General features: G+C 38.4%; 1 protein-coding gene and 1 pseudogene across 1 annotated transcript; one reads left to right on the plus strand and one right to left on the minus strand.

The window, feature by feature from the left end:
- Positions 1-123: 123 nt before the first annotated feature.
- Positions 124-6,441, minus strand: LOC138191496 (carcinoembryonic antigen-related cell adhesion molecule 5-like). Its single transcript, XM_069138357.1, has 9 exons — positions 6,402-6,441; positions 5,674-5,994; positions 4,048-4,326; positions 3,679-3,945; positions 2,892-3,170; positions 2,522-2,788; positions 1,064-1,339; positions 709-897; positions 124-227 (listed from the first exon to the last, which is right to left on the minus strand). Exons 1-9 carry the CDS (start codon positions 6,439-6,441, stop codon positions 124-126), a joined length of 2,022 nt encoding a protein of 673 aa, XP_068994458.1.
- A 1,163-nt stretch (positions 6,442-7,604) lies between these two features.
- Positions 7,605-15,312, plus strand: LOC138191507 (carcinoembryonic antigen-related cell adhesion molecule 5-like; annotated as a pseudogene).
- The last annotated feature ends 1,284 nt before the right edge of the window (positions 15,313-16,596 follow it).

The following is a 16,596-nucleotide window of genomic DNA, read 5'->3' on the forward strand; positions in this document are numbered from 1 at the left end:
CCTGTCATTGATGTTTAGTTACACCGTTGAATTCTTGAAATAAAGTTTTACCATTATTGTGATTATCAATTCATTTTAAAAAAAAGAATGTTTGCCTGGCTGAATTTCAAAGTTATTTTCCACTTACTTTTTTTGATACATGTAGCACACTGCTGCAACAACGAGAGCAACAATGACTGCAACTGCAACGACTATTCCAGCGATGCAGCCAGCAGGACATAGGTTATCTGGGAAGGTATAAATAAGAAAACTCTTTTTTTTTTTTAAACAGACAGTTTCATTATCTCAAAAGCATCTAATAATTTATTTCTTTTTGTGAGTTCATATATGGCTAGATTTCAGTGTTCACTTCAGATTACAGTACTGATATCTCCTTTGGCTGGAGAAGCCTGTGTTTGGCAGAAGGTGGATCCACTGTGAAGCAAGCATCTTTCCTCAGGTTAATTTTTTGCTAAATTAAGTGAAGATTTGCATTTCAAACGACTGTTGTCTCATGAGCTTGAACTAAATCTTCTGTGTTTAGTTGGTAGGAAAGATCTGGAAGGAAAAACTTCAGGAAGCCTTCTACTCTTTAAATTATTGATGGTAATACTATACGCAGACCACAATATCCAAGAGTATGAACAATATCTTCAATCTAGGTACCTGTTACAGTCAGTTGATGCACCACCAATGATTCTCTCTCCGTTACACTATTCTGTGCTTTACAGATGTAGTTGCCGCTGTCAGAAAGTTCCGCCTCGTCTTTAAAGAACTCAGCTGAATTGTTTATCACGGTCCCATTCAACATCCAGGTGTAAGTGGCAGACGGCACGGACTCAGAGGAGCAAATCATTTTGATGTTGTCTTTCACGTGTATCTTACTTTGACCTGTGATTTGAACATTTTCTGGTCCATCTGAAAAAAGGAGAAATATTTTTTTACAGCACACAAATGTTTTTTGCCCAGTCCACTGCCTGAACAAAACAACAAAATGTTTCAGTAATCTATTGTCATTTATGGCTCAATATTTTGTCAAACTATGAGAGAACAGGAAATGTAAACTCAAGATCATGTTACTTACATTTAACAACCAGTCGGTAGCTAGGTTCATCGCTGCTGACTGGGTTGCTGATTTTACAGAAATATTCTCCGCTGTCTAATTTATTCAGAGTGAGAAAAGACAACACTGTGTTGTTGTCGTAAAGCATAAAGTTGTCATCCCGGATCCCGTCAGATTCATGCTTCACTCTCCACTCTCTGGTAAAGATAGAGCCGGCAGCATCACAGGTTAAGTTGACAGAAGTCCCCTCAACTGTCAGGTTTGTTGATGGTGTGACTGAAGCTCCTGATATTCTCTCTGTTGGTAAAAGATAAAGGGTGTTGCAATGAAAAAAATTCCAGAACAGAAACTAAACACTGATACATAACCCTTGTTTAAGTTAGCAAACAGTGTCCTATTTAGGCTCCACATCCGGTACGTACCGTTCTGAGACACATTTACAACATTCACTCTCCTTTCAGCTGTTCTAGTCTCTACAAACCAGTGTCCATGTGCAATAGCTAAATTGGTCCACAGCACCAAATCTGTTAGTTTCACAATAACAGTTAAAATGTTTGGAGATTCCTACTTTCCTACTCCATAGACTCCCATATGGAGCCAGAGACTTACTGGAGCCAACGTCTAGTGGCAATCAGTCGTATTGCAGTTTAAGGCACTTCTGGATCGGCCTGATTTTAGTTTTTACCTGGAAGCTTCGTCCACTTTTATATCCATCAGCTAACCAAGATTTGAACTGCAAATTCAAGTACAGAGGGTTCTCAACTTACGAACATTCGAGTTACGAACATTCGTAGATACGAACAACCGCTGACGGACGTCCATAAATGTTCGTAAAATGTCGTATTGCGTTCGCAAGTTCGTATTTTGTACAGCGCGCCACATCCGACTGATTCCCCTTTCTGCCGCGACCCACGCCGAGCAGCACTGGCTCATCTCCAACACTTCGTTCGTTGCTCCAACACTCACTTCGTTGTTGTGTTCATCTTAGTTCGTACCATCTTGGATACTTTGCCGTTTCTCATATATTTATCACCCGTTTCTCACGTGTTCATCATGCCTAAGAAAGCAATTAAGCATCGACTTCGCTCTGAAGGTAAGTTACAGTAATCATGTATATGTGTTGTTATTATGTACTCTAATTATTTCTGGTAAGTCTTCGGGAATAGTAATGAATAGTAATGGAATTTAAATGACCTCAAATGGTAATTATAGGTTGAAATTTAATATATAACGACTTACGAACAATTCAGTTTACGAACAGCTGTTCGGAACGCATTGTGTTCGTAGGTTGAGAATCTGCTGTAATCTAATTTAATTTCAAAGCTGTTTGATGTTTTTAATTTTGTTATTTTACCACAGTTGCAATTTAATGGTAACTGCCACTAATTTGAGATAATTATTCTGTGCACATACACTTAAATGACAGCTCTTTGACACACATCAATGCTACATCCTCAAAATCTCTTAATTTTAACTTACTCAGCACAGAGAAAGCTGAAGGTTCAGATGTCTGATATCTCAGAGTTTTGTTATTAAAGGCCTGACAGCTGTAGTTTCCACTTTGACTCATCTGAATGTTCATGAGTCTGAGCTCTGGTCCAGTATCAGACAGCAGGACTCCATTCAGAAACCAGTAAAACAGAGCAGGGGGTCTAGAGACAGCTGAGCAAGACAGGCTGATGTTGGATCCTTCTTCAAAGTGTGCTTCTGATGGAGATGCTGTCAAATTTATAATTTCTGGTCCAACTGAGTTTAGAGGAAACAACACAAAAATAAGATGCGGCTCTCTGTGATGTTTGCATGCAGATGTTGTCAGATAAATCACTGAGCATGTAGCTGAGTAACTCACAGCTGATGGAGAGGTTTACTGGTTCACTGGTGCCATTACTGATAGGATTAAACACATGACACTCCAATGGTCCCTGGTCATAGCGGGTCACATTGACTATAGTGAGAGTGGAGCCTCCATCAGTGAGCTGAACTCTGTCACTTTCTGTAACCTCAGAGCTGCTGTTCAGCCAGAGGAAAGAGAGGGAGGATCCAGAGGAGGAGCAGGACAGACTGACAGAACTGTTGAACTCAACCACGTCTATGGTGTTTGAAGTCAACACAACGTTGGCAACACGCTCTGTGGGTAAAAAAAAAACACATTGGTTTTTACTTACCACCGCCTAAAGAAAAGGGACATTGTGTAATAGTGGGAATTGATGAAGACACTGGGAATAAATCAGATTTTACTGATACAATAATGAGCAAAATTGGCTCAACATTCATGGTTTGAGCTCCACATACAGCATACATATATTTGCAAAATGTGGACTTGAGATGTGATTGCCCCAACAGAGTGTGTCTCCATCCATTCAATTTGAGATTAAATCCTTGCATTTTTAATAATAATGCATCAGTTATGCCAAATTGCCAAAATGTTTCCAGCCTCTCTAGAAAGGCACTTTGTGCAATCCTTTTTTTTTTTTTTTTTTAAAGACCCCTCAGTTTTTGCTGTGCGAGAGATGACAGAAGTATCTTGTATCTAAACATACTGTATTTATGGTTCTTTATTAAGACAGTAAGTTTCACAGGCATGAACCTAAATCACCTTTAATCACCACGTATTTGTATATCAACTTAAAACTTACCCAAAACAGTGATGAGGGAAGTCTGAGATGTCTGATATCTCTGAGTTTTGTTATTGAAAGCCTGACAGCTGTAGTTTCCACTCTGACTCAATTTAATGTTCCTCAGTCTGAGCTCTGTTCCAGTGTCAGGAAGACTATCCTCATTCAGAAACCACAGAAATTGGGCAGCAGGTCTAGAGACAGCTGAGCAAGACAGGCTGATGTTGGATCCTTCTGCAAAGTGTGCTTCTGATGGAGATACCGTCAAATTGATATTTTCTGGTCCAACTGAGTTTAGAGGAAAAACACAAAAATAAGATGTGGCTCTCTGTGATGTTTGCATGCAGATGTTGTCAGATAAATTACTGAGCATGTAGCTGAGTAACTCACAGCTGATGGAGAGGTTTACTGGTTCACTGGTGCCATTACTGACAGGATTAAACACATGACACTCCAATGGTCCCTGGTCATAGCGGGTCACATTGACTATAGTGAGAGTGGAGCCTCCATCAGTGAGCTGAACTCTGTCACTTTCTGTAACCTCAGAGCTGCTGTTCAGCCAGAGGAAAGAGAGGGAGGATCCAGAGGAGGAGCAGGACAGACTGACAGAACTGTTGAACTCAACCACGTCTGCACTTTTAGGAGTTACTGTTACATTGGAGACCGGCACTGTGGGTGATAAACACACAATAAGAAACAATACAATGATTAGAATAAATTGTATCTCAGCAGTCTTTGCTGATGTTCTGATGCCTCTACGAGGGTGGACCGCGAATGATGCGTAGAACCGTGATGTTCATCATCATCAGTTCTTGAGAGACACATACTGGTGAGCTCTGGACAGTGTCCATGGCAATTTCTCTGTAGACACAACAAGACGGAGCACAGACATTGAAATCTGCAATGGAGGCCCTTACAATGCTTCAGGAAGACTACAGCAATGAAGCAATGAGCCTGAAGAGGTGTATTACATGACAATCGTGTTTCCGAGGGGAGGATCATCATTGTCCAAAACTGAAAAAGGTGCATCAGGTCAGACTCAACCTGGTGGGTTTTCTTTGACATTCATGGGGCTTTACGCCGAGAATTCGTCCTCCAGGCTGAATGTGACGTTCTGAGCCATCTGAAGAAAAACATTCAGTAAAAATGACCTGAACTGGAGCACAATGGCATTTCAGTAGGCCAACATGACTGCGCCCGCTCACGGGGCGTACAAGTTTCTGACCCACAACAACACAATAGTCGCTCTCCACCACTCTGACTCGCTGGATTTGGCAAATAATTTGTCACAAACTTTGACGTGTGCTCTCTGCTCAAGTTTCAGGTGTGTAAAACATTGCCAAAGTAATGCCAACATTGCCAACTCGGGTGCTGATTTTGTTCAAGCAACAAATTTGAAACACTTTGAGGGTTATACCTTCCTCCTGGTCCGTGAACGTCACGATACTGTGCATGATCCACCCTTGTATTAGCTCCTGCTGAGTATTAAAAGGCAGAGCAGTATTATCCTGTATTTATTTGATGGCAGTGATGCACAGACTGAATAAAATTACACTACTTAAAACAGTTACTGGACACTGGTCAGAAAACATTAACTTTAAATTGTGTCTCCTCTGTTAAAGTGTTTTTCTTAAAAAGACGGCTATAGGGGAAGCTAATAAATAGTGTAGCTAATAAAATCTACATTATTACAGCTATTCTTACACATTGTTGATAGTATGGAAGCTATTACAGCAGTCATATACGGACAAATAAGGAGCACAACAGACCTGTACCCAAGTGAAATATTTTATATTTGAGACATTATTATAGATTTATCCAGATGCTCAATTTCACTAACATTGGAAAACTCCTCCTAGAATTTACACTAAAATGTTGGCGGTCAATAGATAAAGTAGCCTTCAGTAAAATAGGACTACGTATTATCTACCAAACTTTGTATTTTTCAAAAATTCACATTTCAAAACTTTGAAGACACAAACACCATTAATTACATTTGATTTGATCACTGCTCACCATATATCTCGAGAGTGGTGCGTCCCAAATGAACTCTTCCATCAGCTAGCATAACGCTAAGTGAGTAGTCTCCACTGTCTGTAAGATTCAGACTCCTGAGCTCCAGAGATCCAGTAGATGTGAAGAAGGTGATCCTGCCTTCATACTCAGGAGCAGTTCTGTTGATAGGACCTATGGTTATGATACTCTCTTCCCCAAAAAACCAGGTCACTGACCAAAATGGTGTTTCTGTTGGAGTCAGTGTAATATTGAACATCACACTCCCTCCTACAGTTGCATTCAGAGGACCATCTGGCAACACACTAGATCCTTCAGTTAAACCTGAAGGAGACAATCACAGAATTTGGCTATTAAAACATAAAAAACAACAGTGGACTTTACAGAGATTGGTACAAAACAGGAAGCTCATTCAGTAGGCCTATAGTTTCATAGGTCAGAATAGGTCTTTAAGCGATTTCATTGAACTCGTGTGAATGCCTGTTTTCTGCAAACAGCAACAAACCACCGACGAAGGTGAGGTTGTCAATGTAATCGTTAACCAGCTGGCATGCTGCATATTTTATCTCCAAACTTTGTATTCGTAGCATGTAGAACATAGTTGCAGTATTCACGCTCTCCGACTTTTCAGTCTAGCTGCTGTTAATACCTAAGCTCCTTGGTTATCTACTGAAGGAACCTATGAGCAGAATTTGACAAGAAGTTCTACACTTTAAATTTGAGACTCTTACCTGTAAATGCGACAGAGATGACCAGAAGTAACAGTAACATAGCCATTGACATAAACCTTGTGATGTGTGCAGATGAGTAAACTGACTGTCCCCCCTGTTGAATGAAACCTATTCTTGTCCACGTTATTAGAACAGCCCACTGAAATTGCAGCACACCTAACAGTCTGCAAAAGCTGTGAGACGACTCCCCACTGTGGTGAAAATGTGTTTGTGCAAGTAATTTAGAAGAAAACATTTTATTTTTAAAATTACAAATAACCTGGACGAAAGATAGGGAGAATGTTTTTTTATTACTGACTTACCAATCATTCAACACAGTAGAAAATAAACCTCAGCAATAATTCATTTATTTAACTAATGCCCAACATCAAAATGGAAAAGTTATTAATGGCTGCTGGGTTGACTTCACAATCGGTACGTAAAACCGTTGCTAATTATATTTATTTATTTGTCGTGTGTTTTCCGTCCCGTTACTATTAGTGGAGAACATCCTTATTTCTGCATTGGTGATCTTTAAACCTTGTGCTACATTTCTTCAGCTTTTATAACTTTATTGACCAAATGTTTATGACCCAATTTGATTTGACCTGGAGAGGACTGAGTCTGTGAAGTTTCCTAAAACTAGAAGGTGCAAGAAGAAGTAATATATTCTGCAAATATAGTTAATACAATCAAACCCATTTTGGCTATACATAGATTTTATTTCGCTAATGGTTTATGGATCCACAGCATGTCATGTCAGAGCATGAATGTTGAATCATGCATTTTGCTGATGATCTTGATCAGATTATCTGCAAAACAAATCCAGCTCTATATCTTTTTTTTTTTTTTACTAATGTTCCTCATTAACGCTGCACAACACTTAAGTTACAGTAACATTTCATCAAAATTTGGGCAATTAGAAATATATCAAAATAGAAGAACAGCTATGTCTTGAGAAAATACAACCTGCATCTCAGGTTTATTTTTAATGTTGATGTGTTAATAAGGAAATGGTTTTGATTAAAAGGACCTGAGGAAATAAACATTGTTAATTATCAACCAGTGCTGGTAGATGAACCTGATCAAATACAAGGTTACTTCTTCATATTGCTTTCATACTCTGAAACCAAACCATCATTCCCAGCAAAAGGGAAAGACAAGAAGTGAAACACCACTTTATTTTGTATTTGACTTGATCATACTGATTAAATGGAAACAGCGATGATTTACTTAATTATCCTCGGAGCCATCTCTGGTGAGTTATTGTACTTGATACAGCAGCTAAAAAAAATATACTACTTGTTTCTAAAATAAAACGTTATTGGGTTAAATGTTTAGTGTACAGTTTGTATGATGAAACATTTGTATGTCAATGATTTTAAAATGTTTGAGCAAATGTGGTCAGTTGACCTAAACAAATTCAAACAACATAAAACTCACAAAGTTGAAGATTCTCTTCTTCATTCTCTGATCTATGTCCTGGAACAATTTTGCTTGATGAACAATTCTGCTGCGAGTGCAAGTACTTATTAATTGGGTTTTGAAAATTACCTTGCCAGATCATTTTTGGCAAACAATTCATCATACATTCAGTGAAAATTCTAGAGAAGCAGAAAAATTTAAGGGTGAAAAATAATGTATAATGTCTTTTCCTAACTCGTAGTTTTCTGGTATTGTGTTATTGGCTGTAGTATAATAAGAAGGATTATACAAACAGAACAGACAACATATAAGTACAACATACAGTAGGGTACGTGCATCACAGCAAAGACACCAAAAATGAATTTAAACAGTACTAAGACTTTACTTTTAAATTAAAAAAATTAATGCATTCACAAGAGTTCAATTCCTGTTTCAGTAGACAATTCAATTTCTCCTTATGGAACTGTCCTCTTGTGAAAATTAGAAGTGCAGTGCACATTTATGTGACCCACTGACAACATGACCAAGTAATTCTAACAACCAACTCAGCCTTATTCACTTATTTGTTCTTATTGAAAACAATTGGTAGTCACACTAATCAATTATAGAAAATGTGTCATCCACAACTAATTAAGGAAAATGTATGGGCATTCATTGTTGTCATAAAAACATTATGCAAGTAGCTTTTTTAACAAATTACTCATTAGATTCCATCTCAAATCAAACTGTCTCTTCCAGGTTTAACTGAAGGATCTGGTGTGTTGCCAGATGGTCCTCTGAATGCAGCTGTAGGAGGGAGTGTGATGTTCAAAACTACACTGACTCCAACAGAAACACCAGTTTTTTCAGTGACCTGGTTTTTTGGGGATGAGAGTATCATAACCTTAGGTCCTGTCAACAGAACTGCTCCTGAGTATGAAGGCAGGATCACCTTCTTCACATCTACTGGATCTCTGGAGCTCAGGAGTCTGACTCTTACAGACAGTGGAGACTACTTAATTAGCGTTATGCTAGCTGATGGAAGAGTTCAGTTGGGACGCACCACTCTCGAGATATATGGTGAGCAGTGATCAAATCAAATGTAATTAATGGTGTTTGTGTCTTCAAAGTTTTGAAATGTGAATTTTTGAAAAATACAAAGTTTGGTACATAATACGTAGTCCTATTTCACTGAAGGCTACTTTATCTATTGACTTCCAACATTTTACAGTGTAAATTATAGGAGGAGTTTTCCAACGTTAGTGAAATTGAGCATCTGGATAAATCTATAATAATGTCTCAAATATAAAATATTTCACTTGGGTACAGGTCTGTTGTGCTCCTTATTTGTCCGTATATGACTGCTGTAATAGCTTCCATACTATCAACAACGTGTAAGAATACCTGTCGTAGATTTTATTAGCTACACTATTTATTAGCTTCCCCTATAGCCGTCTATAAAAAAAAAAAAAAGAAAAGAAAAAAAACACTTTTAACAGACGAGACACAATTTAAAGTTAATGTTTTCTGACCAGTGTCCAGTATCAGTTTTAAGTAGTGTAATTTTATTCAGTCTGTGCATCACTGCCATCAAATAAATGCAGGATAATACTGCTCTGCCTTTTAAGACTCAGCAGGAGCTAATACAAGGGTGGATCATGCACAGTATCGTGACGTTCACGGACCAGGAGGAAGGTATAACCCTCAAAGTGTTTCAAATTTGTTGCTTGAACAAAATCAGCACCCGAGTTGGCAATGTTGGCATTACTTTGGCAATGTTTTACACACCTGAAACTTGAGCAGAGAGCACACGTCAAAGTTTGTGACAAATTATTTGCCAAATCCAGCGAGTCAGAGTGGTGGAGAGCGACTATTGTGTTGTTGCGGGTCAGAAACTTGTACACCCCGTGAGCGGGCGCAGTCATGTTGGCCTACTGAAATGCCATTGTGCTCCAGTTCAGGTCATTTTTACTGAATGTTTTTCTTCAGATGGCTCAGAACATCACGTTCAGTCTGGAGGATGAATTCTCGGCGTAAAGCCCCATGAATGTCAAAGAAAACCCACCAGGTTGAGTCTGACCTGATGCACCTTTTTCAGTTTTGGACAATGATGATCCTCTCCTCGGAAACACGATTGAAATCTAATACACTTCTCTTCAGGCTCATTGCTTCATTGCTGTAGTCTTCCTGAAGCATTGTAAGGGTCTCCATTGCAGATTTCAATGTCTGTGCTCCGTCTTGTTGTGTCTACAGAGAAATTGCCATGCACACTGTCCAGAGCTCACCAATATGTGTCTCTCAAGAACTGATGATGATGAACATCACGGTTCTGCGCATCATTCGCGGTCCACCCTCGTAGAGGCATCACAACATCAGCCAAGACTGCTTAGATACAATTTATTCTAATCATTGTATTGTTTCTTATTGTGTGTTTATCACCCACAGTGCCGGTCTCCAATGTAACAGTAACTCCTAAAAGTGCAGACGTGGTTGAGTTCAACAGTTCTGTCAGTCTGTCCTGCTCCTCCTCTGGATCCTCCCTCTCTTTCCTCTGGCTGAACAGCAGCTCTGAGGTTACAGAAAGTGACAGAGTTTAGCTCACTGATGGAGGCTCCACTCTCACTATAGTCAATGTGACCCGCTATGACCAGGGACCATTGGAGTGTCATGTGTTTAATCCTGTCAGTAATGGCACCAGTGAACCAGTAAACCTCTCCATCAGCTGTGAGTTACTCAGCTACATGCTCAGTGATTTATCTGACAACATCTGCATGCAAACATCACAGAGAGCCACATCTTATTTTTGTGTTGTTTACTCTAAACTCAGTTGGACCAGAAAATATCAATTTGACGGCATCTCCATCAGAAGCACACTTTGCAGAAGGATCCAACATCAGCCTGTCTTGCTCAGCTATCTCTAGACCTGCTGCCCAACTTCTGTGGTTTCTGAATGAGGATAGGCTTCCTGACACTGGACCAGAGCTCAGGCTGAGGAACATTAAATTGAGTCAGAGTGGAAACTACAGCTGTCAGGCTTTCAATAACAAAACTCAGAGATATCAGATATCTCAGACTTCCCTCATCACTGTTTTGGGTAAGTTTTAAGTTGATATACAAATATGTGGCGATTAAAGGTGATTCAGGTTCATGCCTGTGAAACTTAAAGTCTCAATAAAGAACCATAAATACAGTATGTTTAGATACAAGAAACTTCTGTCATCTCTCTCACAGCAAAAACTGAGGGGTCTTTAAAAAAAAAAAAGATTGTACAAAGTGCCTTTCTAAAGTGGCCTGAAACATTTTGGCAATTTGGCATAACTGATGCATTATTATTAAAAATGCAAGGATTTAATCTCAAATTGAATGGATGGAGACACACTCTGTTGGGGCAATCACATCTCAAGTCCACATTTTGCAAATATATGTATGCTGTATGTGGAGCTCAAACCATGAATGTTGAGCCAATTTTGCTCATTATTGTGTCAGTAAAATCTGATTTATTCCCAGTGTATTCATCAATTCCCACTATTACACAGTGTCCCCTTTCTTTAGGCGGTGGTAAGTAAAAACCAATGTGTTTTTTTTACCCACAGAGCGTGTTGCCAACGTTGTGTTGACTTCAAACACCATAGACGTGGTTGAGTTCAACAGTTCTGTCAGTCTGTCCTGCTCCTCCTCTGGATCCTTCCTCTCTTTCCTCTGGCTGAACAGCAGCTCTGAGGTTACAGAAAGTGACAGAGTTCAGCTCACTGATGGAGGCTCCACTCTCACTATAGTCAATGTGACCCGCTATGACCAGGGACCATTGGAGTGTCATGTGTTTAATCCTATCAGTTATGGCACCAGTGAACCAGTAAACCTCTCCATCAGCTGTGAGTTACTCAGCTACATGCTCAGTGATTTATCTGACAACATCTGCATGCAAACATCACAGAGAGCCGCATCTTATTTTTGTGTTGTTTCCTCTAAACTCAGTTGGACCAGAAAATATCAATTTGGTTGCATCTCTATCAGAAGCACACTTTGAAGAAGGATCCAACATCAACCTAATCTGCTCAGCTGTCTCTAGACCCCCTGCTCTGTTTTACTGGTTTCTGAATGGAGTCCTGCTGTCTGATACTGGACCAGAGCTCAGACTCATGAATATTCAGATGAGTCAAAGTGGAAACTACAGCTGTCAGGCCTTTAATAACAAAACTCTGAGATATCAGACATCGAAACCTTCAACTTTCTCTGTACTGAGTAAGTTAAAATTAAGAGATTTTGAGGATGTAGCATTGATGTGTGTCAAAGAGCTGTCATTTAAGTGTCTATGTGCACAGAATAATTATCTCAAATTAGTAGCAGTTACCATTAAATTGCAACTGTGGTAAAATAACCAAATTCAAAACATCAAACAGCTTTGAAATTAACATTAGATTACTTGAATTTTCAGTTCCAATCTTGGTTAGCTGATGGACATAATGGACATATACTGCATATAAAAGTGGACAAAGTTTCCGGGTAAAAACAAAAATCAGGCCGATCCAGAAGTGCCTTAAACTGCAATACGACTGATTGCCGCTAGACGTTGGCTCCAGTAAGTCTCTGGCTCCATAGACTCCCATTCAGCTTGTCTCATCAAATTTGAAGTCAATACATTTTTTCCAGAAGTAATTTGGGTGTTTCTAGCTAAAGTTGCTCCTTCTTATTAGTTTTCTGGCCATCTATCTGAAAATAATCCTGTTGTTAATTAGAGAATAAGCCTCAAAAAGTTGTGTTTTTGGGGGTGTGTCTGTTTGATTGATAGGCCTGTGGTGCAGTCAGGTTACAGCTATCAGTGGGCAGGAAGTAGTACCACCGGGTCTCCAATCAGATCAAGTCAGATCCACATTATCACAAGGTGCTTCAGTTAGGTTTAAGAAATAAATCTCTGTTTAGGTTAAAATCGGTATGGTACTTGAATACATAACATTACATCGTTGATTTACATATTTTATGCAAGTTGAATATGTCACTTAAGTTTACTCATGATTTTTGCTTTCTCTTGGACTCATAACACCAGTCTTCTGGGTGAAAGTTTGTGTTTGATTCTTCTAACAACCTTCGACCTCCTTGTAGACTTTCTACTCCGTCACATGACTTCCTTCTTCAAAAACCTAGTCTCAAAAGTAGGAATCTCCAAGAATTTAAACTGTTTTTGTGAAACTAACAGGTTTGGTGCTGTGGACCAATTTAGCTATTGCACATGGACACTGGTTTGTAGAGACTAGAACAGCTGAAAGGAGAGTGAATGTTGTAAATGTGTCTCAGAACGGTACGTACCGGATGTGTAGCCTAAATAGGACACTGTTTGCTAACTTAAACAAGGGTTATGTATCAGTGTTTAGTTTCTGTTCTGGATTTTTTTTCATTGCAACACCCTTTATCTTTTACCAACAGAGAGAATATCAGGAGCTTCAGTCACACCATCAACAAACCTGACAGTTGAGGGGACTTCAGTCAACTTAACCTGTGATGCTGCCGGCTCTATCTTTACCAGAGAGTGGAGAGTGAAGCATGAATCTGACGGGATCCGGGATGACAACTTTATACTTTACGACAACAACACAGTGTTGTCTTTTCACACTCTGAATAAATTAGACAGCGGAGAATATTTCTGTAAAATCAGCAACCCAGTCAGCAGCGATGAACCTAGCTACCGACTGGTTGTTAAATGTAAGTAAAATGATCTTGAGTTTACATTTCCTGTTCTCTCATAGTTTGACAAAATATTGAGCCATAAATGACAATAGATCACTGAAACATTTTGTTGTTTTGTTCAGGCAGTGGACTGGGATAAAAAACATTATTTGTGTGCTGTAAAAAATATTTCTCCTTTTTTCAGATGGACCAGAAAATGTTCAAATCACAGGTCAAAGTGAGATATATGTGAAAGACAACATCAAAATGATGTGCTCCTCTGAGTCCGTGCCGTCTGCCACTTACACCTGGATGTTGAATGGGACCGTGATAAACAATTCAGCTGAGTTCTTTAAAGACGAGGCAGAACTTTCTGACAGCGGCAACTACATCTGTAAAGCACGGAATAGTGTAACGGAGAGAGAATCATTGGTGGTGCATCAACTGTCTGTAACAGGTACCTAGAATGAAGATATTGTTCATACTCTTGGATATTGTGGTCTGCGTATAGTATTACCATGAATAATTTAAAGAGTAGAAGGCTTCCTGAAGTTTTTCACTACAGATCTTTCCTACCAACTAAACACAGAAGATGGAGTTTAAGCTTATGAGACGCCATTACTTTTAGTAAATCACCCGCAAAACGGGTGCAAACTTTTGGAAGGAACACACAATTTAGTAACCTTTAATAGAGATCTTAGTAAATCAGGCCCTTTGTATAAGAAACGTGCTAAACCAGTGGTTCCCAACTGGGGAATCGCGACCCAAAAGTGGGTCAGAAGGGCATTTTGAGTGGGCCGCAGAAGTCTGCATGTAAAGAAAAAGTTGAGGAAAACATTTATTTTGAAGTCTGCTGTAAAGCTTTTGTGAAGTAACCCTTTGCTGCCATTGTTGTCATGACAGCAACGACCAAAACCAACATTGTCACATATTTAACTAGTTCGAGCATTTGTAAACAGATTAAGGAGTTCATTTTAATTTAGATTCTTCAAACGTGGTGAGCAGTTTAAACTTGTTCCAACAGCATATATACCTGTGGATCAAGAGCAAGTCTACCTCTTTTTTCATTAAGATTTTAGACCTAGTTGCCCATTTTTTTTTTTGTTTATTTCATTCACATTATATCACTGTAAATTCCCATTCACAATGACATAAACTTAACTTATTATTCATGATTTTTGAGTTCATACAACAACTAATATTGTAAGGTGAATTGTTCATTTTTGTCTCCTGTTTTATGTCAAACTGTAAAGAGCCTGGACGTCTCTCAGGTGGAGCCATCGCTGGAATAGTAATCACATGTTTGATAGTTGCTTTTGCAGGAGCAGCTGGAGGCTACTATATCTTCAAAAAAAAGTAAGTGAAAAAACTGCTCCTACAATATCAACAGACAGACATTTATATTTTTTTATATATTGATGGGTCACTGATTTTAGACTACATTCCAAACAATAATTAGTTATTATATAGATAACATTTCAAAGATTCATCACAAGAACTTTCATTAATGTATTATTAACACTATAACTTGAATCAAATCTTATAATTTGAGTTTTAAAAAGTTAAAACCAAGTGTAAAAGATTAATGTTTAAGTTTTGAGTAGCATCTTGTTGCATGGCCACCTTTAAACAATGCTGTATTTCTAATATGTAGAATCAACATAAAAAATAAACAAGATTCAGGTAAGACTGGTGAGTATGTGTCTGATATTACTTCATCCTACACGTACATTCAACAAAGAGGAAATTAAGAAAAAATAATTTTACGATAAATATTTGAACATTGATGAAGATGTTATTTTTTTTCCTAGAACAAGCCGAACATATTTATGAGAACATGTCAGAGATATATGATAGGAGAATATAAACTCAACAATCTCTTCCTTTACGGTGAGTTTTGAACTCTTTATTTTGGTTGAGTAAAAAGGGATAAATGCAATTTGAAGCAAGAACCCCACAATTGTTTGGGTTTTTTTTCCTTTTTTTGTAGACAATATTAAACCTGGTTTGGAATTGAAAAGACTGCTATCGGCAAATATTTAGTTACCAAAAATTATAGCAAACAGGTGTTCAAAAGAGTGACGTTAATAAGTGTTTCATTTCCTACTTAGCGTGCAGATCTGAAAATGAGAAACTTCAAAACCAGCCGGAAGAAAAAAAGACCAGTTTTGCTGCTGCAGTCAACTTCAATCGATGCAGCTGTCATTATATCCGCTAATTGTTTATGTGAACTGATAGATTTCACTGTTACTCATTTTTCTTGCAACAAAAGTCAACTTATTTTCGATCAACTTAAGGATGAGCTTTAAATGATTTTATGTGCGTTTTGGAGTTCATGCTTACTTAATATTATATGTCTACCATTTATAAATGGTTCATATGAAATTTGCAAGTTTTCAATATGGACACCCGGGTCACAATCTGCCCTTCTGTTCCTGAGTTATGTTGAATAATGGCCAGGAAAATGTTTTTGTAGAACACTATAATTTTACAGTGAAGTTGAACTCTGATCCAATTAAATATTTGCGTGAATGTCTTTCATAATCAGTGCATGAATTCTTGAGCTATGGCCACAAACATGTTTTGTTAGGTCAGTGACCTTTGACCTCTAATGACTGATCAGTTCATGTTTGAGTCAAAGCGAATGTTTGTGCCAAGCAAAGCCTGCCTGAGATTTCACATTCACGAGAGGAAAGGACAGATGGGATCTGTACAAATTATTAGCTGACAAAAAACAAATATCAATGTTTCTACTGACATGTGGCTCAGCAAGTTTGGCGTTTTGAATTTGCTCCTACAGCTGTATGTACGTATCCTTGATCTGTTTGCTTAAATTGATACATTTGACTTTTTCTTTATATGCATTAAACTATAAATACAAACAATAACAAAAAGTTAATGGTGAATTAAGTTGCCTCTGGGGCTTACATCAACTTATCAAACTTTGAAAGCTGTCCTGTGACAGCTTTAATTATGTCTCCTCTGCAAATAAAATGGTGAAAATCTCCCAACATGCTGTAAAAAGTCTGAATAATGAAATAAAATCCTATGAATCTGTTTTCATGTCCAAAGATGAAGTATGCTGCCCTCTCGTGGTGTGGCTGTGGCTGTGCTGGCAGTCTGGTGGGTCAATAGCATCAAGTAAAATTAT

This window comes from Embiotoca jacksoni, unplaced genomic scaffold (genome assembly GCF_022577435.1).
Source record: "Embiotoca jacksoni isolate LCO1_2020_lvr unplaced genomic scaffold, fEmbJac1.0.p SCAF_11, whole genome shotgun sequence".
NCBI classification, from domain to species: Eukaryota; Metazoa; Chordata; class Actinopteri; family Embiotocidae; genus Embiotoca; species Embiotoca jacksoni.